The 24,850-nt window shown below is 39.2% G+C and overlaps 2 protein-coding genes across 6 annotated transcripts in view; one reads left to right on the top strand and one right to left on the bottom strand.

Annotated features, from left to right (window-relative positions):
* tmcc1a (transmembrane and coiled-coil domain family 1a) overlaps positions 1 to 20,062 on the bottom strand; it is a 47,694-nt gene extending 27,632 nt beyond the window's left edge. The window contains exons 1-3 of one of the 4 annotated variants that reach the window (XM_017467849.3): positions 19,959 to 20,055; positions 11,527 to 11,563; positions 9,709 to 9,935 (exon numbers count right to left, since the gene is read on the bottom strand). In XM_017467849.3, the coding sequence (XP_017323338.1) occupies positions 9,709 to 9,753 (45 nt within the window). In that variant the 5' untranslated portion in view covers positions 9,754 to 9,935; positions 11,527 to 11,563; positions 19,959 to 20,055. Of the gene's footprint in view, positions 1 to 8,194; positions 8,539 to 9,708; positions 9,936 to 11,526; positions 11,564 to 19,958 lie in introns of those variants that run through there. The other 3 variants (XM_053680164.1, XM_047155466.2, XM_017467851.3) reach the window with 3 other exon arrangements.
* The window catches only part of LOC108265469 (cytosolic sulfotransferase 2), a 278,533-nt gene that overhangs the window by 52,806 nt on the left and 200,877 nt on the right, over positions 1 to 24,850 (top strand). The gene's annotated exons all lie outside the window — the stretch shown is intronic.

The raw sequence follows: 24,850 nt of genomic DNA, 5'->3' as shown, positions 1-24,850 counted from the left end.
AGTCACATGGATTACTTTTACGATGCCTTTGGAGATTGAAAGTTTTGGTTACTTGGACTGAAAATGGAGGAACAGAAATCCTCCAAGTTTCATTAAAATGTCTTCATTTGTGTTCTGATGATGAATGAAAGTCTTCTGGATTTGGAACGACATGAAGGTGAGTAACTGATGACAGAATTTTCATTTTTGGGTGAACTATCCCTTTAATAACTGCATAGGAGTTAATATCTGTAAACAAAACAAAGGCGGCTTCACACTGCTAGATGGTGAGTGTATAAGGTTTCTGGAATATCTTTATTTATCTTTAATAATTAAAAACAGAATCCAATTCATAAATTGTAGAACTAAACAGCCAGATTTAAAACGCACCCATGTTGGCTGCTTATTGGGTCGGCTCTCCTGAAAGTAAACATGCTTATTCACTGGATTTGATTAAAGCAAACACAACACACACACACACACACACACACACACACACACACACACACACACACACACACTCACACGTGTATGTATTTGCATTCAAAGACTAACTGGCCTGGATATGGGCGTCGACCTAAATGAATAATTAAGTCATGAATATTCACTAGACATGCTGATTAAACAGTCTGAGGGGTGATCAAACAGATAACACACACAGTCTCACACACAGTCTCACACACACATGCTCACAAACTGAAATTCAGGCAGGGGTGAGCATACACACATATTGTAACAAGACAAAGTGAATTCACATAGCAAACAAGAACCAAAGGTGAAGGTTCGTATATGGACTACTGTCATACATAAGGGATTTTTTGCTACACTGATACAAAGACATGTACCCTTCTAGTAACTGCTTAAGCTTTTTCAGTGGTTTAAAAAAAATTGTCATCATGTCTAGCACAATATGGCATGCAGCAAAATTCTCTCTGGCTTGTTCGATAGTTGAATAACACTTCCAGTAATCTGAAGTGTTGTTCACAATAAATTCATGCGCATTAAATATCCCAAATCTTAACATTTATTGAAGGAGTCTCCGGTGGCAGCGCGTTGTAACTGTTTCCCACCATGTGAAAGTCTTCAGTAGAGATAAGTTTGTACTTCCTCAATAAAATAACAAGCAGTGTTTTTTTTGTGTGTGTTTTTTTTCTGGTCTTATTAACTTCAAGAGCGAGAAGAGAGGGCATGACTATTCACAGTTGCCAGATCACTAGTGATAACCGAAAATAGCACGTCTTGCGGATGTTCCACAATATAAATCAAACATAAATACTGGGTGTCCGAAAAGTCTCCAATCACAGGGGACTACATATGTTTGCCAGCACCACGTCGGTCGAGCCTTTGTCAGTGGATGTTTGTGGAAGTCCACTTCTCAGTCGGTCTGCAACACTTCCAACATTTTAGAATTAGTTCATATTTTTGGCAACAGTAGCGTGTGTGACGTGCTCGCAGGGTTTCCTGTTAAAGTCTATTGCAACCTTGCGATCCAGCCATGAGAATGATTTCAATACGTTCTTCTTTTGTCCAAAGCATTCTTAAATGCTATCTGAGAAAAAAAATAAATATATATATATATATATATATATATATATATATATATATATATATATATATATAGATAGATAGATATAGATGTATAAGCATGAACAATTTTGGAAGACATTTTCCTAAAAAACTGTGTTAATTTCCCTTATGTAAGAAGACTTTTTGGGACACCCTGTATAAATGGTGAAAAGTCAGTCATTCTTTAATAAAAATTTTAATAAAACTTTTATTATGTAACTATTAGAAAATTGCCATGGTATAAGAGGAACAAATAATGAGTTTTTATTGGTCACATTACAGCACTGTGAAATTCTTTTCTTCACATAACACAGCATGCTAGGCAGTTGGGGTCAGAGTGCAGGGTCAACCATGATATGGTGGCCCTGGATCAGAGAGAGTTAAGGGCCTTGCTCAAGAGCCCAACAGTGGCAGATTGCCAGTGCTAGGGCTTGAACCCCAGACCATCTGAACAGTAAGCCAGAGCCTTAACCACTAAGCCACCACTGCCCCAGATACAACCTGTCTGTGTTGATTATTTTCCTGTCATGTTTATAACTTAGTTCTCAGTATTTATGTGTATATAATGCTGTAGTAATAAGTGTAGTGGTAGTATATATTTCAGCACCGTAATATAGTTTCCAGAGAAAAAGGCTGCTTCTGACAATTATCCTATCAGTTGTGAAAGCAAAGGGCTTCATGTACATGAAATAGTTGGCCTTAGCGATTATCTTTATATGCCTAGGTGCACATTACAAACCTATTACACTGGCTCCAACCATCTGAGCACTAACAAAGTGTGGGAAAAGTGACAGAAACATTTCAGCAGTGTTCTGAGGTCAGCGCAAGAGCTGTGACATCTCTAGCACCGGAAACAGGAAACAGCAGGCGGCTTTGTAACTGAGATCAAGAAGACCACACACACACACACACCTCACATGCTGTGAACAACGTGTTTCAACATCCGCGTCAAGACTTGCACTGATACCGTCCTCATGTGTGCAGAAAAGCATTAGCGTATAAGATGAGGTAAAAGAAAAGCATCATCTACGTATAAAGCCCTAGCTCAGCACATACACAAAACACAAACACACACACACACACACGATTCAAATACACAGCTCTTGTGTCCAGTCCTGCATCTTTTCTGATCACACGGTACTCTGTTGCCATAGAAACCACACATCATGCATCTCCCAGGCAAGATGGAGACAGGAGACAAAGAAAGGGAGAGCGATAGAACCGACAGACAAAAAGAAAAGACAGACGGAGGAAGAGAAAGTAAAGTCAAAGAAAGAGTTGGCGGACAAAGAATGAAAAATTTGAGTATAGAGGAAGAGAAGACAGCAGAGAGAGAGAGAGAGCGAGAGAGAGAGATTGTGAGATACAGATAGAGAGAGCCCAAAAATCTGTGAAGCGCAATTTAAAAATGATTTAATAAAAAATATTTCGACAGCGAGATGGCCATGATCATTTATACCCAGAATAAAAATATCTTATTCAGTACAAGAGCTAGCAGTATAGTTACACACTCTGGAGCTTGCATGATGTACGATGTAGGATAGTTAGATGATGTTCAGAGATGGCCGGTCGTGACGTGATATATGGGAGGGCTAAAATATCTCATATCTACTAACAGCCCAAAAATGAAACTATTAGATCTGGGCAATGCAGTATATATCACAATATCATAGCTGCATTTGTGCTTCCTAGATTTCAAGTCAGCAACACCCTAATCAGTTCATGTCCTGTTTCAAACCCTTTCATTCACACTAAAAAAAACCTTACCGGACTGTTGTTCTTTTACGTACTCCTTCTGAATCATTTCTACTTTGATTGGACAATGTGTTTATCTACTTTCAGTTTCTCCTTTATAGGCATTTTGCAAACAGACTAAATGACAGATGATTGAGAGGTTGATAGAGTAAACAATCCACCTCGTTCGCATTCATTACACCCACAAATCTAATTCACACGCTGCTGTTGACGCGTTACAGATGTGGCTGGAAAAATATCAGCCCAAACAGAGATCAAATCCCGACCAGGTTTCACGCTGCGTCATCACTGGAAACAACTGCAGTCTGGGCTTGAAAGAGATCAGCCCAAGCCTTGCTTCTGCATGCCATTCCGTGACACGGGTTGCGCTGCTGGTGATGCAATCTCATAACACACTCACACTGTCTCATCTCGTTCTAACACCAAGGCAACTTTTACATCAGTGCTGTTGAATTCTCAATTCTGATTGATTAGAAGGTGTTGAGTAGGATGGGGTTGATATGTCTATGACATTTCTATGATGTATCACAGTTTGTCAACAAACTGGCAGTAAGAGAGCAGTGTTGCATTTAAGTATGAGCATTATAAAACTACTGCTGTGTTCCAATTCTCCTACTATCCGTCCTAAATGCTATCTGAGATGAGAATTAGTGTGTCCCAAATTGCAGTATGTTGAAATGGTCTACTATTTCCCGTAGATTTTCGAAGGGTGGATCCATGGACCCTGTTTCAGCTAATACTTCCCACAACTCCTTGCGTGAGGGAGGAGGAGTTTTGTGGCGGTTTGCTTCATCGAATTCAACCTGCAAACATGGCGGATGAGTCTAACTTCAGGGACGTATTTAAGTGTGAGGACTTAAATGCTAAGCACTAAATCTAAACGTAAATAAAACTAAATTAAAGGAACAGATAAATAAATGATATATTATAAATTATATAAGAAATAACGAATGAAGAAAAGCTCAAACGCACAGAGGAGATTGTTTATGGTGACAGTGTGCGTAACTAGGCAACGACGCACTCTTCCGTTACATGACGTGTTAGTATGTCCCAGTAGTTGCGTACTCTTTTGCTACACACTCAAAAGTACGTAGTTTTTCTTCACAAAAAGAGTACGTAGATTTAGTGCACAGTATAAACGGGCGAATTGGGACGAAGCGAACGAGTGCGATGATGAAGACGTGTAGAAATTATAACATTTTATGAATTTTAAGCATCCAGAATAAAATCAGTTTGTAATTGTGATATACTTTATTATGACATCGATACTATATCGTCATATTGCCAGCCCTAGTGCTGAGAGATGCTTATACAATTTAAGCCGCACAATACACAACTGTTCAGGTTTTGCTATTTAACCAAGGAACATGTCTCATCGTTGACGAGTTGCTTTGGTGAGGACTTAATAATAATGTTTTTTCAACGTTTATGGAAGAAGACCGTAAGTCATATGGTTCCTTTCTGACTCTGAAGTCTGAAGGTCTCGGCATATCTGCGCACATGCACAAGGAGGTATCCAGGTGTTTCTCACCACCCCTGGCGGTACGGAGGGGTGAAATACCACGCAAATGCTTCAGGAATGACATCAGAGTGGTGACAAATAGATTCAGCGAGACAGCTAGAGAGAGCAAGACAAAGAGAGGAAAAGCGTGAGAACGGAGTTAAGTGTTTCATACTAGGTTTATCATGAAGGCTTTCCTATGAATATAATTACGGCAACGTTTCACATTTTTAAAGGATATGTTAAATGAAAATGGAATACCATAGTAAGCAAGATGAAAAGCATGAGGGTTACAAAGTTTTATCACTACACTTTCATCAGCAATTTCGCTCCTGCCTGTCTGCCCCTCTGATCTTAGTAAAGGGCCTTAAAGAGATTACAGGTTTTTACTTCTCCTACAGAGTGTTTATGGTGGGATTCTAGTTCAATGCTTGGCTTTTGTTCTCTGAAATCAGATCCAGTACCAACTTAAGCTGGTCTTATCATGATGACTGGTTACCAGAAGTGATAGTATACGTTCATACAGTATTACAAGCTTCTTTGCCCAATTCGGTCTTTCGCTCAGATCAGATCTATCTTGACGGTTCACATTTGTAACCGCAAGTGACCCCTATTTGATAGATTTCTTGGGCAATTGCTTCACTAAACTACACGGTTTCAGTAGGTTCCGTCCAGTTTTGTTTGGATCAATTCTCCAAACATCAAGTAAATAACTAATTTCCCCCATCATTACACTGAATATAATTAATGCTGTTGTTGAAACTAGATGATGATAACAACAGAGATACACTACATAGCCAAATGTTTGTGGACAACTGACCATCTCAGCCATGCGTGTGTCTTCCCCAAACTGTTGCCCCAATGTTGGAAACACACAATTAGAATGTATAGAATGTCTTTATATGCTGTACTGTAGCATTACAGTTTCTTTTCACTGGAACTAAGACGCCCAAATTATGTTCCAGCAGGACAATGCTTCTGTGCACAAAGCGAGGCCCATGAAGACATGGTTTGCCAAGGCTGGAGTGGAAGAACTCTGGAGTGTTCTGCACAGAGCCCTGACCTCAACACCGTTAGGATGAACAGGAACGCCAATTGCACCTCAGGTCTCCTCAACTGACCTCACTAATGCTCTTGTGGCCGAATAAGCAATTCCCCACAGCCACGCTCCAAAAACCAATGGAAAACCTTCCCAGAAGAGTGGAGGTTATTATAAAAGTGAAGGGGGACTAAATCTTGAATGGAATGTTCACCTTTTGTGAAATTCGGTGGGCCTTTTAATTGTTAATTGTTAATTGGTTAAACTAGACATCTCTAGTATTGGGTGGATTCACTAGAGCAACAGCCACCATCGCATCTCCATAGTGCTTTCCCTTGCATTTACACAAGCGTCAACATTAGTTGAAGATTATTCATCACCAAAAAACGCAACACCAAAAAATTCAACTCAGACTATAAATAGCATTAAAGTAAATGTTTGAGTTGTTGTTCAAGGTGCTAGCAAGTTCTATTTCAAGAGGTTTGTCCCTGGATACTGAGAAGTCTCTTAGTTTGTTTAAATCACATTCTTTTTTTCTTTTGGCTGCTATGGTGAGAAACAAGATTATCCAATCAGGATCATGCATATTCCCCCATTTCTGTTTGAAGACGAATCGAGTCGACAGCCTATGAAGTACTGGAGATTTACTGCAGGAAGAGAGAACAAGAAAATTAGATCTGTTTTTTATAAGATAAGATGTCAAATCTTCTTCTAGCATGCTATTTTAATCCGTTTTCAATAGAACTGGCATCAAGGTTTTTTACTTCCTACCTATTAATGTTAATAACTTGGCGGAATTGTTTGACGGGAATTTGTTCCTTAAATAATTCAACTGTGAATACCATCGCCTCTTCTACGTAAGCACGAATGCGGTGCACGTTTACAGCTGACGTGGGGATTTCATCAAACATCTCCCCTGAAATGAATTCCTGGCTACACCACTGTGTACTGTTCACTCCCATCAATAATTCAGTCCATCAATAATTATAATCAAAGCATTGCTGTAATTAAGGTTCTGAGTTAGTGATCCCTGGTCTATCTTCTCTCAACTGTGAGCCCGCTTTGAATAAATATACATGCTTTTAAATACCCCATATGGTCAGGGGAGAATAGTTGGATGATGAAGTTTGCAGTACTTAAATAGTGTTTACACAAGAGTTTTTAGTGCCCTACAGACAAATGTCTCACACACACACAAAGAGAAACGCAAATATGGCCAGACAGTGAGCAGCAGCTCACAGATTACTGTATGCAAAATAATCAAATGCTTTCTCAGATTAGTACATAAAAGTCCACTGTTACTCTCTCTCTCTCTCTCTCTCTCTCTCTGTCTTTCTCTCTCTCTCTCTCTCTCTAAGGTTCCCAGTGATATCTATCACTTAAAATAGTAATGAGTAACCTTTACGTTGCAATGTAAGAATGAGTGCGCGCACACACCCGCATCCACACCCCTAAAACAACATACAGTGAATATTAACCCAAAACATTTTGTTGACACAAAGGCCTTTCATGACCTTTCACACATTAAAGACAAAATGCCTACACACACATGGCCAGGGATCGTATTTCAGAATACAATGTAATTTCACTGACTTTCTTATTGTTAATGTTTATTTTGTATGATACTATAGAATAAGGTTTTGATTTGGGCAAATGTGTACCATTACGTATAATAATTAGCAGTGTATATTAATCTTCATGGCCAAACATTGCTCAACCCATTTTGCTATTTAGTGTAGACGATGGTTTCGTCAACTGAAAACGTTTTGTATTTTTGTAACTCAAAAATATATAAGGCCTGCATATATTCTGATTTTGATATACTCTGCTATTTTGGATTTTATTTTGATGATGATTTATACATATATATAAATTTTTTCAGTTGGGAGTTTTTGACATTACCGTTGATTTACACATAAATTTGGTGAAGCTCAACAAGGTGCGACCATTAAGGTAGATCTGAGTTCTCATCATTTATACTTGTTTTAATGCTATTGACTGAGTCAAGAATATAGATTAAGAACCCTTTAATGTGACTGGCATATGTTTAAATTTCATAAAGTGCAAGTGACCCATTAAATGAGGCTTAAGGATAATAAGTAACTATTCACTAAATATTAACTACCGTAGTGATAAAAATAGTAGCTGATAGTTGCCTACTTTGCCATCATGCCACTGAAAATAATAATACAATTGCAGACCCCCTGGCTGTATGCCATGGAAATCACAGATTTTAAAAACAAATGTTTCGATTTTGATTCATCGTACACTCTTCACAAAGGCATATATACAGTACGCACGGGTGACACATTCACACATACTCTCACATACACAGGAAGCTGAAAAGGTCCTACCTTTGAGTACTGTCTACGGAGGCTGAAGCGCTGCACCATGCTGTCCGAACACAGAGTGGTCTCGTAGCATACATACACACACACACACACACACACACACACACACACACACACACAATCTCGCTCTCTCTCTTAGCAGACCTCGTAGTCTGATCCAGATGTGCACTCTGCTACTACATATTGCTGAGTGTACAAAAGACTACAGGAGAGAGAGAGAGAGAGCGATAAAGAGAGAGTGCGAGAGAGAGATAAAGAGAGATGCACTCTGCTATCCTTCTTACTACTCGTGTCTACTTTTAATTCTCCCTCCCTCTTTTAAACACACACACACACACACACACACACACACACACACACACACACACACACACACACACACACACAAAGCTGTCTCATGCTTCCTGACTGTAAGTTGAGCGATATTGCTAGGGGGTGAGACGGATGGAGAGGGGGAGGCATTGTAAGTGTGTTTCTTCCCCAGAGAGAGAGCGAGACAGACAGAGAGAAGAGAAAAGGGGAGGGGACGTTTTTTAGGGAATAATAGAGTGAAATGGGTGCGGTTTCCTCGATAAATGATGAATGATAAATGATAAGTCATAGAGACCTGGACACACACACACACAGAGACATAACATAGGAAGAAAAGGCCATGTGTGTATTTTCAAAACGTCTAAACGCCTTTAGGTTTCTGTGGCAACTGATTAAATGACCTCATTGACCTTCAGCTGCATCAGGGCTGTCCATGGAACTCTCACTCTCTTTCTCACTCTCTCTCTCTCACACACACACACAACCACACACAAAAATGCAGACCTCCAAAAGTCAAGCTGTACCACCTCATCATACATATTGTTCTGTATTTAAACGCCATGAGCCATGATTTTGTGTGTGTGTGTGCGCATGCACACATCCGTCTAGTGCTCTGTAGTCATTAAATTGATTTAAAAGCTCCCTCTAGTGGTTGTGCCATATCATAACTCTTACTTTGCTCCCTCTGCCTACTCAAAATAGTTAAACAAGCTTTTCAGACACATGAAAACTCACATTTAAAAGACATGAAACAGAAACCATGACACATTATTCTTCTGTCACGTGACATGCTTGAATTTTTAAATATGAGATCAGGAGTTACACCCAATTCCCCCTGTTGATCTTGGTCTTCAAACAACTATTAGGTTTCTCCAATTTGACTGACTGACTCTTTGCAGATAATACTGAAGTCCCCTGTATTAATTCAATTCAATTCAATTTTATTTGTATAGCGCTTTTTACAATAGACATTGTCTCAAAGCAGCTTTACAGAAATATCAACATGGTATACAGATATTAAAGGTGTGAATTTATCCCAACTGAGCAAGCCACTGAGTGGCGACGGTGGCAAGGAAAAACTCCCTAAGATGTTTTAAGAGGAAGAAACCTTGAGAGGAACCCGACTCAGAAGGGAATATTACACTGCAGTAATATTTTTGAGCACACTTTAATATTTTAATGCCATGTTTTAATTTATAATTTACCTTCTCTGCCTCCTCAGTTAACTGGCAACTTGGTCCTGAGGGCATGTGTATATGACTACGGGGTGTGTCATCCTGTAAAACAGCATCATGGGTTGCATGACAGCGGCTCAGAGACCTTCTTCTCAGAGGTAATCTTGCCGTGTTCCTGCCCACTCTGGATCAGCTCTTCAGGCTGGTGGCAGCCCTCATGTTGATTTGTAGGGCTTTGCCATGTTCACAAATCACAACTGCAGAGGGGACAGGACCAGTGCACACGCGGAAATCAGAAATGAGGTCAGGGGTCAGGAATGTGGAATGGTCACATTTAAGTTCTTCGCGAAAAAGAACAAAGCAATCTGCAGAGGATTGGTCTCAAGGCCAGGCCCCAACACTCCTATCCCAACAGCATTGTCAGTGATTTTTAAACAGAACTTGAAGCTGAAGTTGAGGTGACTTCCTGAACACTGAGCCTGAAACTCTTGACACTGGATCAACAGAAAACAAGCTTCTCTTTGTTAAGACATAAATGTCAAGGTTACTACAAGCATCAGTCATAAGAGCAAGGAAATACACTCCTCATGCAGATTAGCGATTAAGAACCATATTGGCTCTCCTAAGTTCATGCATCAATCATGCATGTCAGTCTGAAAGGCATGCTTGTCTATCACAGAGGAAAACCAAGGGAGTACAGCCACTACAAGATGGAGATTACCAGAACTTTTTGCATTTAGAGAGTAGAATATATTGAGTTGTATAAGCAAAAATCTGCTACAATGACTAACAAATGTTCAAGTGAGAACTTTTAAGGTCATATTACCAAATAAAATAGGAGGCTGATCAATAAATTGGGAGGTTGATCAATAAATTGGGGGACTGGTAAATAAAATGGAAAACTGGTCAATATAGTGGGAGATTGATCAAGCAGTTGTGTGACTGGTCAATAAAGTGGGACACTGATCAGTAAATTGGGTGACTGGTCAATAAATTGGGTGACTGGTCAATAAAGTGGGAGACCGAACAATAAGTTTGGAGAGTGGTCAATATAGTGGGAGACTGATCAATAAATTTGGAGACCGTCCAATAAATTGGGAGGTTGATCAAGAAAATGGGGGACTGGTCAATGAAATGGAAGAGTGGTCAATATAGTGGGAGACTGGTCAATAATTTGGAAGAGTGGTCAAGAAAGTAGGAGACCGATCAATAAATTGGGAGACCGATCAATAAATTGGGAGACTGGTCAATCTAGTGGGAGACTGGTCAATAAAATTGGGAGAGCGGTCAATAAAATGGGGGACTGATCACTAACATGAAGACTGATCAGCTCAGTTTGAAAATTATAATAAATAAAATAATAATAATAATAATAATAACTTTAATATTATCACAACAGCATTTATAAGTGCTAATAAGCAAATAAATGCAAGTCTATGGTGGACAATTACATTCAGGAAGTATAACATTAGCAAGATAGCTAATCCATCAGCTCCTGCTTAGACTTCTAACTCTACTGGTTAGTAAGTAAAATGCCAAAAACTGAATGTAGGTCTGCACTATTCTTTTGTTCTACAGAAATCCTGGCTGTAGCATATGTCAAGAATTTTTCAGTAAAACAATAGGATGTTTTCTACAGTTCTATACATGCATTATAAATGAATAGGAACATCTCTCCTGAATAAAAACTGCAGTGTTTTTTATTTTCTTATAGACTTCTGTGTTGAACAACGGTTAAGTATAGTTAGTGCTTTCATACGCACACAAACTCCAAACCAGTCATGCATCAGCTAGAAAATAAAAGCAAAAAGAAAAGAGATAGAATAAATGTGAGGGACAGACACTTACCATCAGATCAATACAGATGGATGTTCCTCAGAGCCAGCTAAAGAGGCACAGAATGAGAGAATTCAATTAAATACAAAGGGACAAAAAAAAGATTATTTTAAAAAAGTGAAAATAAAGTTTTGTAATTGCTCAAATAATCTGATGGTGTACAGCTATGACTATATACACCAATTAGACAATCTGAAATAATTACACATTATTTATTATTATTATTATTATTATTATTAGTGGTAGTAGTAGTAGTAGTAGTAGTAGTAGTAGTAGTATAGCACTTTCTCCAACCATACAGATTGTTAAAAGTTTTGTCACTTAATGCAATAATCAGTTTCTGTAATATAAAGTTATACAATTGTTATAGCCTGTTATAGTCTATTGTTATGTGCATGGTTCCAAATCCTGACAATCAGATAAGCCCTTTTTTCACCAAACTGTATTCTGTGTAGTTTGTAGTTCTGTCCCATGGCCAGGCTTGAACTTTGATTCTATAATAAACAATATAATGTCTTTTGCAGAGATTTCAGATTTGAGACTATAGTAACCAAAAACCTCAACGCTAGCCTGAACATGAAACTGTTAAAAGCTGTAACACTCAGCTACTTAAGGGTTGTGTAGCTGGCAGACATGACAGGTCACCTCACTGTGCCTCAATGATCAAAAATATCATTTTCTTAAAGCAGACCTTCTCACTTAGCCAGATATCTTAAGCTAAATGATTTCACTGTTGCCCGAACACACCTAATTTACCTCATGAAGTACTAAATGCAAGTGAAATGAAAAGGAATAAGAATTTGCAGCATATCGTCAGTTTAGCTCACACCTGACCTAATTAAGCTACTCGCTACACACACTACTTTAAGTTACAAAGAAAAGTCCAGACTACTGTCATTTAGAGTTGACAAGAGGCCAATTAAGATCCATACCAGACAAACTGAACATTTATCAAGTAGACTAAATCCTAGAAATCTAAAGCTTGGGATAAATACATAGGGAGAGTAGGGAGTTAGAGGAGCCAGAGACATGAGACAAAGCAGAAAAGCACACAATATCTTAGAATGATGCATAAAGATATACTGGAGTCAGTGGTGTTAGCCTGTGTCGCCTTTAGCAAATTCCCGAATGGAGGCTATGTATTAAATATGACATTCCCACAACATGTTAAGTTGTGGGATCAAGTTAGACGATTCACAGCCAGGAGTTTGATATAATAATTCATGACCACAAGATACTTGGCCTGGAATTATTAACTTATGGCCTCAATACATTATCTCGTGGACATGTTATTTCTATTAAGAAATAACCTTCATGTTACCTCAGAAGGTATCTACAAAGATGCCTCCTTCAAAACACTTTATAATTAAATACAAGTTTTGAGATTGAGTCCAAGAGCCATTGATATAATTTTTCTTACAAAGGTTTTCGTACCTAAATAACAGAGATTGAGACCACCAAATATTTACAAGAGGGGTATGGCCAAAATTCACAGCTCCTTAGCTATGATAAACACTCATAACAGAGGGAAGGGGTGGCAGTTCTCTAGGAGATTAAACGCTGTAGTCTTGAACGCAGGCAAAACAGAAAGAGGAGTTTAAATTGACTGACAGACGGATTGACAGGCAATAACAATGTCAGGATCGTACTGATATAATTATACAGCCCTAAGTGTCAGTTGAGCCTGAGTATCCTCTCAGTGACTGGGTTGACTCTCTGCAAGCTTGTGCAGGCAAATTATGCGTCACTGACAACATGCAGGCGTGTTGATGACATACATTAATACAAGTTGTGTCCTGTGTTCGGCTGCATGATCTGGTGTTGTTGTGTCAGCTATACATGCGTTTGCGTCAACAGCATATACATGTATAAAGTTACTGAACTGGATCAGGAAATGCGTCAAATCAGAATCGATACCAGTGGAGTTTCAGTTTCAGGCTAGTGTGAGCTCTGATACTGATATTGTATTGGATCACTAATAAATCACTAATAAATATATAATTAGAGAGAGAGAGAGAGAGAGAGAGAGAGAGAGAGAGAGAGAGAGCTCCATGGACAGCCTTGATGCAGCTGAAGGTCAATGAGGTCGATTTTGCAAACAGTCCATTGTAAAAGGTGAATTATTTAAAGCAACTTGTTAATATAGAAGACTTATCTTCCTCATCCCATGCTGCTTAACTAGAGGTTGAAAATGATTTGGGGTTTTCTCAACTACCTGCTCAGAAGCCAAAGACTCTTTTGGCTGACACAGAGCAAACAATATCTCTTTCTGAGGACTCACGGAAATAGCTCCCTAGTTACTTTCGGGATTATTGGATAACAACGATCAGAAAATAACAATATATTTTTGCGAACTGGAACTGAATTTGAACAATGTACATTATTGATTACAACAACAACCGCTGGTTAAACAGTCCCTCTCTCTCCACCGCTCGCATTCACACACTTCTCTGCTGGTACACAATTGCGGGACAGAAGAAAGGATCATTTTTCATGTCTGTGCATTTGTAATTATTATTGTCTAATACTGTGTATTTGTGTAGCCTATATGTTGTTTATGTATATATGTGTCTAAAACATACATACACACACACACACACACACACACACACACACACAAACACCTCACTGACAGTAACCAGTGACAGGTCTGTTGTGCTCATGACACAGAGAGGAAACAGCAGGTGTAAAGAACAGTGTGTGTGTGTGTGTGTGTGTGTGTGTGGGTGTGTGTACCAGCAGTGGTTCCTGACGTTAGATTTGGTGGGGAAGCACGACATTAATAAAGACGTAGCGTCAAACAAAATTAATTCAAGAGGCAATCACGCTCATGCTATAGAATACTATGTAAGAGTAACCCTGTAAGAGGAAGTTAAGAGTCGACAAAGCATACAGTCATCCAGTGCACAATCTAGCAGCTTGTTTTGAGTAGTTTTAGATGCACCTTTGTTGAACCTTAGAAACGCTAATATCACTAACTTGGGTTGCCAGCTTTCAATCAAAATTTCTAGCTCAACTGCATCTCAAAAACCACACACCAGGCCAGAATTTAGGCCAAAAAAATACAGCATTGGAAAAGGGAGACTTCCTCAGCCTATGTGTGGGGAAACAAGGTCACCGTAGCACACACATTTCTGATGTATAGGACTTATCCCCTCTATAATCCCACTTTCCTTCTCCCAGTGTTTGCAATATATCTTGTTCATGTACATCATGTACAATGTACATCACAGATTGAATATACACTTTACTTTTGTTTTGTGAAAATGTACTATTATATGGTCCAGTGTTTCAAATAGCTGAATTTGCCACTGTCCGCTGCTCCACCACTGAGCATGGGGCAGCGTGATTCAGGTCCTAGTGGGTTTGTAATTTTTAAAAATTACCGCAGATTTTCCACAGATTTGGGCCATGTCACATGGTGCATTTATTCGAAGCGCTCTTCGGTTCACGTGCATTGAATATGAGTACAGCTGAAAGCTCTCAATTACCAGCAAACATCAACGTGAAAAAAAGCAACTGTGATTTCACCAATTCAAGTAGTTTTCCAAAAAAAAATTTTTTTTTTAAATCACAAAAGACTCTGCAATTCGCATCACAGATTTAGAAAAAAGCTGCAGCAAAATCAAGTATTTCTGTCTGTAACAATCACAAAAAAAAATCTTCGAAATCCTGTATGGACTGTCTATTAGCACTGCTTCCAGTTCCCATTTTTGTCAACTAGGTGCAATAATAACTCTGTGGACCAAAATACAGCAGAGTGATCACAACCCATTGATGGCACAACGTATAGATAGGCGAGTAAATCAGTGAAACATTGGCTTATATCTGTCAAATTGCAACATTTTATTTTGTTGGTCACTCACAAGGGGTAATTAGTATTAGAACTAAATTTTAAATGTCTGGAGGACTTTATGAAGATTAACATATTGAGTGGCTCGTATACACCATGTGGGGTGTTCCCGGGAACGCTGTGGTTGGCTAGTACCTACCAAAAGTGGTCTAAGGAAGTACAACTACGCCCTACCACATAATCTGCCCTGCCACACTGCAAAAATTGTTCAGGAATGGTTTGAGGAACATGACAAAAGCTGTGACCGAATATCCGTACTACCCTACTAAAGAGTAGGTGAAAAGCAGTACGCCAAAGGAGTACTATGTCCGAATTCTCCGTATTCGCAAAACAATAGGCGAAAAATTCCTGGATGACCTACTGCTTCCGCTGAGATTCTGCAGTATGGAACCAACAGACACTGTGCTATCCCATAATGCAGTGGGACTGGTGGGGTGGATGTAATTTGTCCAGATTGTATTCATACTTCACACATATACTGATCAATACGTACTGTATCAACGGCCGAGCAGCAGGTACTGAATCGAATGCAGTAGGTACTGCCACAGTATGTGATTTTGGACACACGTAAAGACTTAGCCACTAAATTCCCCAGATCTCAATCCGATCGAGCATCTGTGGGATGTGCTGGACAAACAAGTTGGATCCACGGAAGCTCCACCTCGCAACTTACAGGATTTAAAGGATCTGCTGCTAACGTCTTGGTGCCAGATACCACAGCACACCTTCAGAGGTCTTGTCCTCCGAAGAGTCCATGCCTCGAGGGGTCAGAGCTGTTCTGGCGGCACAAGGGGGACCTACACAATATTAGGCAGGTGGTTTTAATGTTATGGCTGATCAGTATATATGGTAAGGTTCTGCTTGAATGGACGAGCCGCCACTGGTGTGTACCTGTGATGACTGAGCAAACTGTGAAAGGTGGGCTGAAGTTGTCTAATAGACAACAGCCCTTCTCAAAAAGCACTGATTTCAATATTGGCACACCCATGCGCACATGCATACACACACACACACACAAACACACGTCTGTTCTCATACAGGCGCACACAGAGCCCTGTCAAAGGTGAATCGGTACAAGTCCAGAGAACAAAAAGTCTTTCTGGAAATTACTGTGCTCCATCTCTCTCTCGCTTTCTCACTCACTCACACACACACACAGTGTGATGCAGCAGACATTCAGTAAAGTTCACTGCCCCGAAGTACCATTGTTGCATTGTCTCTGCTAAGCTGTCTCACATCAATGGACACACTGTGGTGATACCTCTGTGGGAAGAGGTCCAGCACATTGTGTGTGTGTGTGTGTGTGTGTGTGTGTGTGTGTCAGTGTGTCGGTGTGTGTGTACAGTATGTGGATGTGTACACTAGAGAAGGGTAGCGTCTGGTACATTTACTGAATGCACTTCCATTGTGTGTGTGTGTGTGTGTGTGTGTGTGTGCGTGCAAAAAACTCCTGAACCACTCACACATTTTTTCAGAGACACTCGACGTATAATGAGTTTAGGACAGCGATCCACTCCACGGTTGCTCACAGTAACACAGTAACTGATCCGACATTAAAACACAGGGATTATTTTTCCCCTCATGAAATTACTTTATTTTCCTTTATATTTCAATTAATTTAACTAATTTTTTACAGATTTGCTCTTTTGGTGCCACTTTCCTGACAAGCATAAAAATATTGTACATATTGTACAAAACATGTCTTCTAAGTTCTTGATATGATTTTTTTAAAAATAATTTTTTGCCATATTGTCCACTGTAGTACAGTATAATAGCACAATATGTAAGGAATGAAAGATAACAGGTATAGTTATAAAATATGCCCTGCTATAAGAATATATAGAATATACAGTATATACTGTAGAATGTAGAATATATATAAGAATATAATTAACAACTGGATTATTTTCCAATAACAGCACGTCCCATAGTGTTTTATTTCTCTTATACCACAGCAAGTTGCCATCGATTACAATTTTATTTACTAAAGCGCACCTAATTTTGTCCCTAATTTTGTTTTAAATGTCTCAGACAATAGATTTACATGCATCCAAGGTCAAAAAACACTTTAACGTGCCCATAATTTAAATTGCAGCATTACCTTTCTTCCCCCAGTGTCAAAAGTGAAGTGATCTGTTCTAAAGGATTCATTCTAAACTCCTCCTTTCAGAGAGCATACTCAACTCTGATTGGTGAGATGTCCCAGTCTGTTGTGATTGGTCTACCTGTCAGCTTGTTTCAAAAAGGAAACGCCCCACTACAATATGGAGTTTCAGCTCTGTCTGCAGCCTATGAAGACCAGAGGTGGGGCTTTTTGTTACAAACTGTACAGGAAGTCAGAATCGGTTCCTTCTTTTGGGAGTCAATAACTCCATTTATCGTGTGCTTTGATTGTTGAAACTTTGCAGACTTTTTACATTCACAAACAGCTACATAACACACTACATGAAAGGTAATATTTAAAAAACCATAATAGGTGCACTTTAATGAAAGACACATGATGTTTTATAACCAGTCATGGTTACATTTAATGCTGTGAAATGTCTGCAAGGCAAGTTAGTTACGGGTACCATTTACATTACAGCAGCTGTAAACAGCTGTTCCCTCACCAGCCTCTCTTTTTATCTCTATTGAAGTTAATGAGACAAAAAAAGCAATATTTTAAAACATTTAATATTCTTAGATTTTATGAAGCGTCTACTATAGAAGTCTCTGTGAACGAGCAGCTACTATATTATAGACAATAACAACAATATATACGAACGAGAACATTTCAGTGAATTTCAGCTACATTAACCAACACCTTCTGACCAGTCAGATTCGAGAATTCAGCAGTACCGTGGTATAATCATGTTTAACACAATAAAGTTTCATTATGAGCTAGTTTAATCATAGCTTATTTATTCAACATGTCCATTTGACTGGAAAAGACAACATGACTGGACGTCTGTGCCTGAATTCTCTGGCACACACTGACTCAGCTCACCCTGCGCGTACACTCGCGTGTGCTCATGACCTATTTAAATAACTAGTATTGCTTCAGCACACATGGCAATCTGATCCTCCATGACCGACTCATCTCGAAAACAGCTGCTCGGGGATCAGTTCTTTCCAAAAAGTATTCACTATGGCTTAAATGCCTGGTCTGTACCAGCACACCAGATATGTGGAGAACACACATGCACGTACACCACGACGGAGATGAGGAAAAGTAACACGTTGACGAGATCTTGACCTAAAATCGTCCAGGAGATGACTTTGAGCATAGTGCTTCACATGGCTTAGGTTTGTCCAAACAGGACGCAGATCAAAATAAACTTTTAGGTTCAAACGAATTGCTATTCGAGATGTAATGGAAATGCATTACATCTATAAAAACCTTAGAAATAAATAAATAAATCACATAATCACACCAATTTATATATATATATATATATATATATATATATATATATATATATATAGTGTGTGATTATGTGATTTATTTATTAGATTTATTTTGTTTGTGCTTGTGCTAAACTTCACAATCTATCTTTCTTCCCTCTTCCCCCCTTTTCCTTCCATACACTCTTGTCTCACATAAATAAATCACAAAATAATTCACATAGCTAAATAAATAAAATGACATAAATATATTTATTCATATAGTTTGGGCTAAACTTCATCCTCTATCTTCTCTCTCTCTCTCTCTCTCTCTCTCTCTCTCTCTCTCTCTCTCTTTTCCTTCCCTACAAGTGAAGTCATTTGGGTAATAATATGAGATAAGAGCTATGGAGCAGAGCTCAACGCCTGTTCTGACACTATCCTGAACACATCTGATGCAAAACCTAGAAACTTCTATGCAATATCGATTCTAGTTATTGCTAAAGATTCTCAAGAATGCAGTAGTGCACTAACATTCATTTCATTCACATTCCCAGTACTGACAGCTGACAGCTGTTGGACATACCGATCAAAACAAGGAGTGAAGAATAAGTTAGAGAAGCATATACTCACATGCGCGCGCTTGGGTTCCTCTGGTAAAGTGCACACACACACACACACACACACACATATATATATATATATATATATATATATATATATATATATATATATATATATATATATATATATATATATATAAATCTCTGCTCAGGACAATGCGTCAGCGTGCGCGCGCGTTCCGAAAGGCGCACGCGCTCTAGCTGAAACATGGCCATTTAACATTTCCCCACCCAACATGGGTGATGGTTTCCGAAAGCACTTAGCACTTAGGGTTTAGATACATCTTGTTTTCTTTGTTTCTCAATCTGTCCTATATGTATGCAAACTTTTGCACACAGGTGTAAACTAAACATGACTATAAAAGTCATGTTAAAGTTCATGCATCACTATTAAAACCACAGACTGCTACCACGATGTCATAAATCCCAACCAAGAGATAAACCATCTGAATTTACATTAAGATAATCAGCTCATATACAGTAGGAAACATTAAATACCATGCACTGTTCCAAACCACTACACGCCATGACAAAAACAATACAAGTGTACACAGTATAAGTGTGCACAGAAGCAAACAAAGTATGGAAATGTGTTAAAGTCTTACTGAGAGCTTCAAACTCATCGGCTCGCTTCATTTCGTCATTTTAAAGCAAAAAACACAGTGAACGGACCATCTCGGATTTTAACAGCATTTCCGAAGTCCATCAAGAGGCCACACACACACACACACACACACACACACACACACACACACACACACACACACACACACACACACACACACACCTAACTACGAGAGACAGTGGGACAGACAAGGGCTATTCACGAGCAAACAAAATACATCGTTTGTTTCCTGAAAGCAAACGCACGCGCGAGCAGATAAAGTAGCTTTGTTTTGTTTCCCGTTTGCTCTCTCTCTCTCTCTCTCTCTCTCTCTCTCTCACACACACACACACACACACATACACATACACACGTAACATCATACTAAGCCTGACTGAACAAAAAAAACTTCAGAAGTATATGTGTATTTCACATGTAGTACACTTAGCTAGAAAAGTTAGGCTAGGTTGCTGCAACATTTAGCCTACTCTTTACTGTAACGAATTCTTCAATCCATCTACTAACTGGAAGCAGGCGCCTCTATGGCCGGTAGATGGCGGTACTTACTGATTACTAAGAGCTTTTGCGCGCAAACTTTGAAAGTTTATCGCGTTAACGCGCTAAGTAAATGGTCTCTTGAGTCAGGGCTTTAACCTAGTTTATATGTAATATAGTGCAAGGCAGAATGAAAAGACATGAATTCGTAATTGCGAATTTTCTAATATGCGTCATTTTATTGACTATATTGCTTTACAGTTATCTCTCTGTTAGGGTGGCACAGTGAGTAGGGTGAGCATACCTCCTCTTGTTCCTCTTTTTCCCCGGTCATGTCATCTTTTTCGGACCTAAAAAAAGCGCATAAATTTGCGAAAATGGCCGGGATTCGGGTTTAGTTTCGTTGTGATGTGTTTATGGTCTAATACTGCATTATGTGTGTACAGATTTGCATTGCTTTAACCTCTCTCTGTAGCATTCTCGCACACCAATTGGTTGAATATAAAAGGCTTGCAGCAACTATTGGCCAAATTCAATTCAATTCAATTTTATTTGTATAGCGCTTTTAACAATGGGCATTGTCTCAAAGCAGCCTTACAGAAATATATAAACACAGGATACAGATTTTAAGTGTGCGAATTTATCCCTAATGAGCAAGCCAGTGGCGATGGTGGCAAGGAAAAACTCCCTAAGATGATATGAGGACGAAACCTTGAGAGGACTCAGAAGGGAACCCATCTTCATCTGGGTAACAACGGATAGTGTGAAAGTAAAGGGAAGTTCATTATGGTTTTTATATGAAGTCTGTTTTATTGAACTAATCCACTGTTCACTGAAGGAGACTTGAGTGCAAAATTGTATGTGCTAATTGCAGTCCTAAGGCCATAGCAACAACTGTACTCCCAGCAACCACAGCGAAAATATCCATGTGAAATTGAGGTCCAAAACCATTTCCATGGTACTTCAAGCAGCACCATCCTCAGCAATCTGCAGGCTGCACCGCTTGGGGTCGTCCTCAGTGTCAAAATGTACCCTCCAGTTGATGAGAGCTCCATCCAGAAGTAGGTCATCAGGATAGATCAGGCAGGTCCGGAGAGCAGAAGAGCCAGGATCACTGGCATCTCCATAATCTCATGTGTCAAATTCCTGTCTCTCAACCATTAAGGGCCTTTCACACTGCGCACAATTAAGCGACACGAATGTACGATGTGGTGACGCTCTGGGAATCGAAACAATAGATCTCTTTGGAGGTATTCACACCGGGTGCAATCATTCGCAGCGCAAAAAAAGCAAGATTTTTTATTTTCGAACAGTGTGTCGATTCCCCCCAAACCCTCCCCAACCACCACCCCCCTTGCTCCGTGATGAAACGGGCCATCCAATTAGATTTCAGCTTTAGATCACATGCCCGGAGACGCTGTTGTTGCACAAAAGGGCGAGATTGGTGACGCTACAGCACATAAAGCTGTTTTGAAAACCAGTGTAAACACAGAAGAAAAGTATTCTGGAAGAGAGAAGAGAATGGATGTTGAGTTCTTGTTATCATTGGTGTCTGAGAACGGAGAACTTTTTCATAAAAGTCACAGCAAATCCATTTTCTTTTTTTTGTGCTTCTTAATAGATTGAGTGCCTTGTGGTGCTACACGCCAACATTTAAGTGATTATTCTTCTAAGTGGTCAAAGACGTTCGGCCGATTAGCTGAATAGTGGGTTGCGCCACCTAATGCGCAGGTGTAAAATGCATTCTCGGTCAGCGCCAACTATCGTGCAGGCGTGAATTAGCCGAAGGCAATCAATCATTACACATTCGGTGTGAAAGCATCGTTCGTCTACGATTTGCTTTGCTTTATCGTGTCGCGCTCAATGTGAAAGGGCCTTTAGCCTACTCTCAATGAACACACACAGCAACGAAAGTGCAAATTTACAGACATATTGCATAAAACATTCTCATGCTTTCATCCCGGATGAGATCCGTGGAGGATGTTTGACATATAAAGCATAAAGTGTCAGCAAAAGTTGAGAGTTCATCAGCTAAATTTACAGACTACTTTTTGAGACCAGGTTAAACAGAAGATGCGGTGACTGCTCCACACCGTTAAGCATCACAATAGCTACAGGTCAATGGATTGCACATCTGCCTTGTTCAAAAAAGTATTTCCTGATTCTGAGACAGCCTGAAAAATTTCAAGCGCTTGTATAAAGACAGAAGCTATTGTTAGCCCTGTACTAGCATCGTATTCTGTTGACATCACTCTGAAAGCAATCGAAGAAATACTTTATTGTGGTGTGTCTACTGATAGGAGCAGTCATGGTGCTGTGAAAATTTTCCCTTTGCTTGTTCAGTATTTTGATTGGAAGAGTGGTGGTGTGCAAAGTAAATGAACCGAACTTAAAAACACACCAAATGAATCAGCTGATAACATCGCTCAATACATCAAAGAAACTCTGGAGGAGAATGCATTGTGTTTACAAGGCTCTTATCGGGGTTGGCTTCCCAGCACGCATCTTGAAGAATTGTGTTCATTACGTGGCAGACACTCTAGATGTTGAGAAAATATATCAATACTTTCACATCTACACTGTGCACACAGAGAATTTGAAGGAGCACTTTGAATTTGTTGATATTGAATACAGAAGTCTCCTTTCTCACAGCAAGACACAATGGCTGTCACTATTCCCAGGTATTGAGAGGCGGCTACGGATGTTTCTAGGCTTGAAAGCATTCTTTTCGTCACTGGAGAAAAATACCCTCCTTGATCAAGAAGTTTTTTGAAGGTGAGTTCAGTGAGATTTACCTCTGGCACATGCACTCTGTCACACGTGTATTCCAGTCACACATTCAAGAAATGGAAACAGAGAGCAACTCAATTGTGGAAGTGAAGGAAATTTTGAACAGGGTCCACATCATGCTTCTCGAACGCAAAACTAACAACTTCATGTCATTTAAAGTGAAGGGGCTATTGGCACAAAAGCAACTGATTTCAGTACTCAAGTGCAGGGTCTGTACAGTTCATGCTTGGAGTATCTGGAGAAGTGGATGGAACCCATGGAGGAGTTCTCCTCTTTTGTGTGGATGGATCTGAGTGAGCCACCTGCTTGGAACAATGTAGAAGCCTGTATTAAACACTTGGGAGAAAAGCCGTTACCAATTGATGATGCAATATGCTTTGATCAGGTCACCAATCTGAAGAAATTCTTAGAAAGATGTAACAGTGATGGAGATTTTGGTGATCTGCAAGCACACCAGAAGTGGACCAAGTATTTTGAAAGGTCCAAAAGCACTGAATTTCATTCAGACATGGTACCATTTTTCTTCGCCATTCCCTCTCACAATGCTAGAGAGAGTGTTTTCACTGTTGCAAAGCCAGTGGACAAAGGAAAGGAATCACTTGTCTGTTGAGTCACTGAAGGGACTTCTATGTATTCAATACAATTTTTAACACATGTCTTGCAAAGACTTTCATGCTTACTTGATCAGTCATCAAGGACTGTTGGGATAGATATGATCATTAGGAAAGTATAAAACATGTCAAGGCACAGTGATTTTTTAAAAAATTTATTCCATGGCCATATAATATAATTTTTAATTTCGAATCATCACATTGCCTCATATTCCATTGCCATACACATGTGTATACAATGGTAGAAGGTATATATATATATATATATATATATATATATATATATATATATATATATATATATATATATATATATATATATATATATGTGTGTGTGTGTGTATGTGTATGTGTGTGTGTGTGTGTGTGTGTGATGCTGATAGTGTGTTTTTTACCATTCATAGTAACACTGTTTTGAATACTATAAATGTAATCACCTAAAAAAAAGTTTTATATTTTATTGCTCTGGTAGTCCTGCAAACAGTGATAACACCTGAGGCAAGTTTTATTATAAATCCTTGTCCAATTTTCACATTTTTTTAGCGATTAGCCCTCACATGCAAGAAAAAAAAACGCATGGAAACAGTTTATTTAGATGGGACGTTTTAAAAAGTTTTTTCTGATGGAGAAGGATCTGGTTAACAGTCCAGCTACTGTAACACCCCTGGTGTGTGCGTGGTGCCCTGTGAATGATTGGTGTCCCATTTTAGGGTGTATTCCCACCTAGTGTTCCTGAGATAGCCAGGAATTTGTGAAAACACCAACACCACCCTGACCAGGATAAAGCAGTTACTAAAGACGAATGAATGCTATGTCCTTCTTTGCATGTGCTTTTCCTCCTTTTCTTTTCTTTTGTTTTGTCACTGATTACTAGAAAAGCAAATTGTAAATATGAAACGTACCCTAAAGCTAACATTACTGTGTTCAGCAAACATTACTGCAACTAGCAAGCTGATTAACTTGCGTTTTACAAACCACCATTGGGCAGTCTTGAATG

The sequence above is a fragment of the Ictalurus punctatus genome, chromosome 5, assembly GCF_001660625.3.
Source record: "Ictalurus punctatus breed USDA103 chromosome 5, Coco_2.0, whole genome shotgun sequence".
NCBI classification, from domain to species: domain Eukaryota; kingdom Metazoa; phylum Chordata; class Actinopteri; order Siluriformes; family Ictaluridae; genus Ictalurus; species Ictalurus punctatus.
The sequence above is the reverse complement of the archived record's forward strand: the minus strand, read 5'-3'. Positions and strand labels throughout refer to the sequence as shown.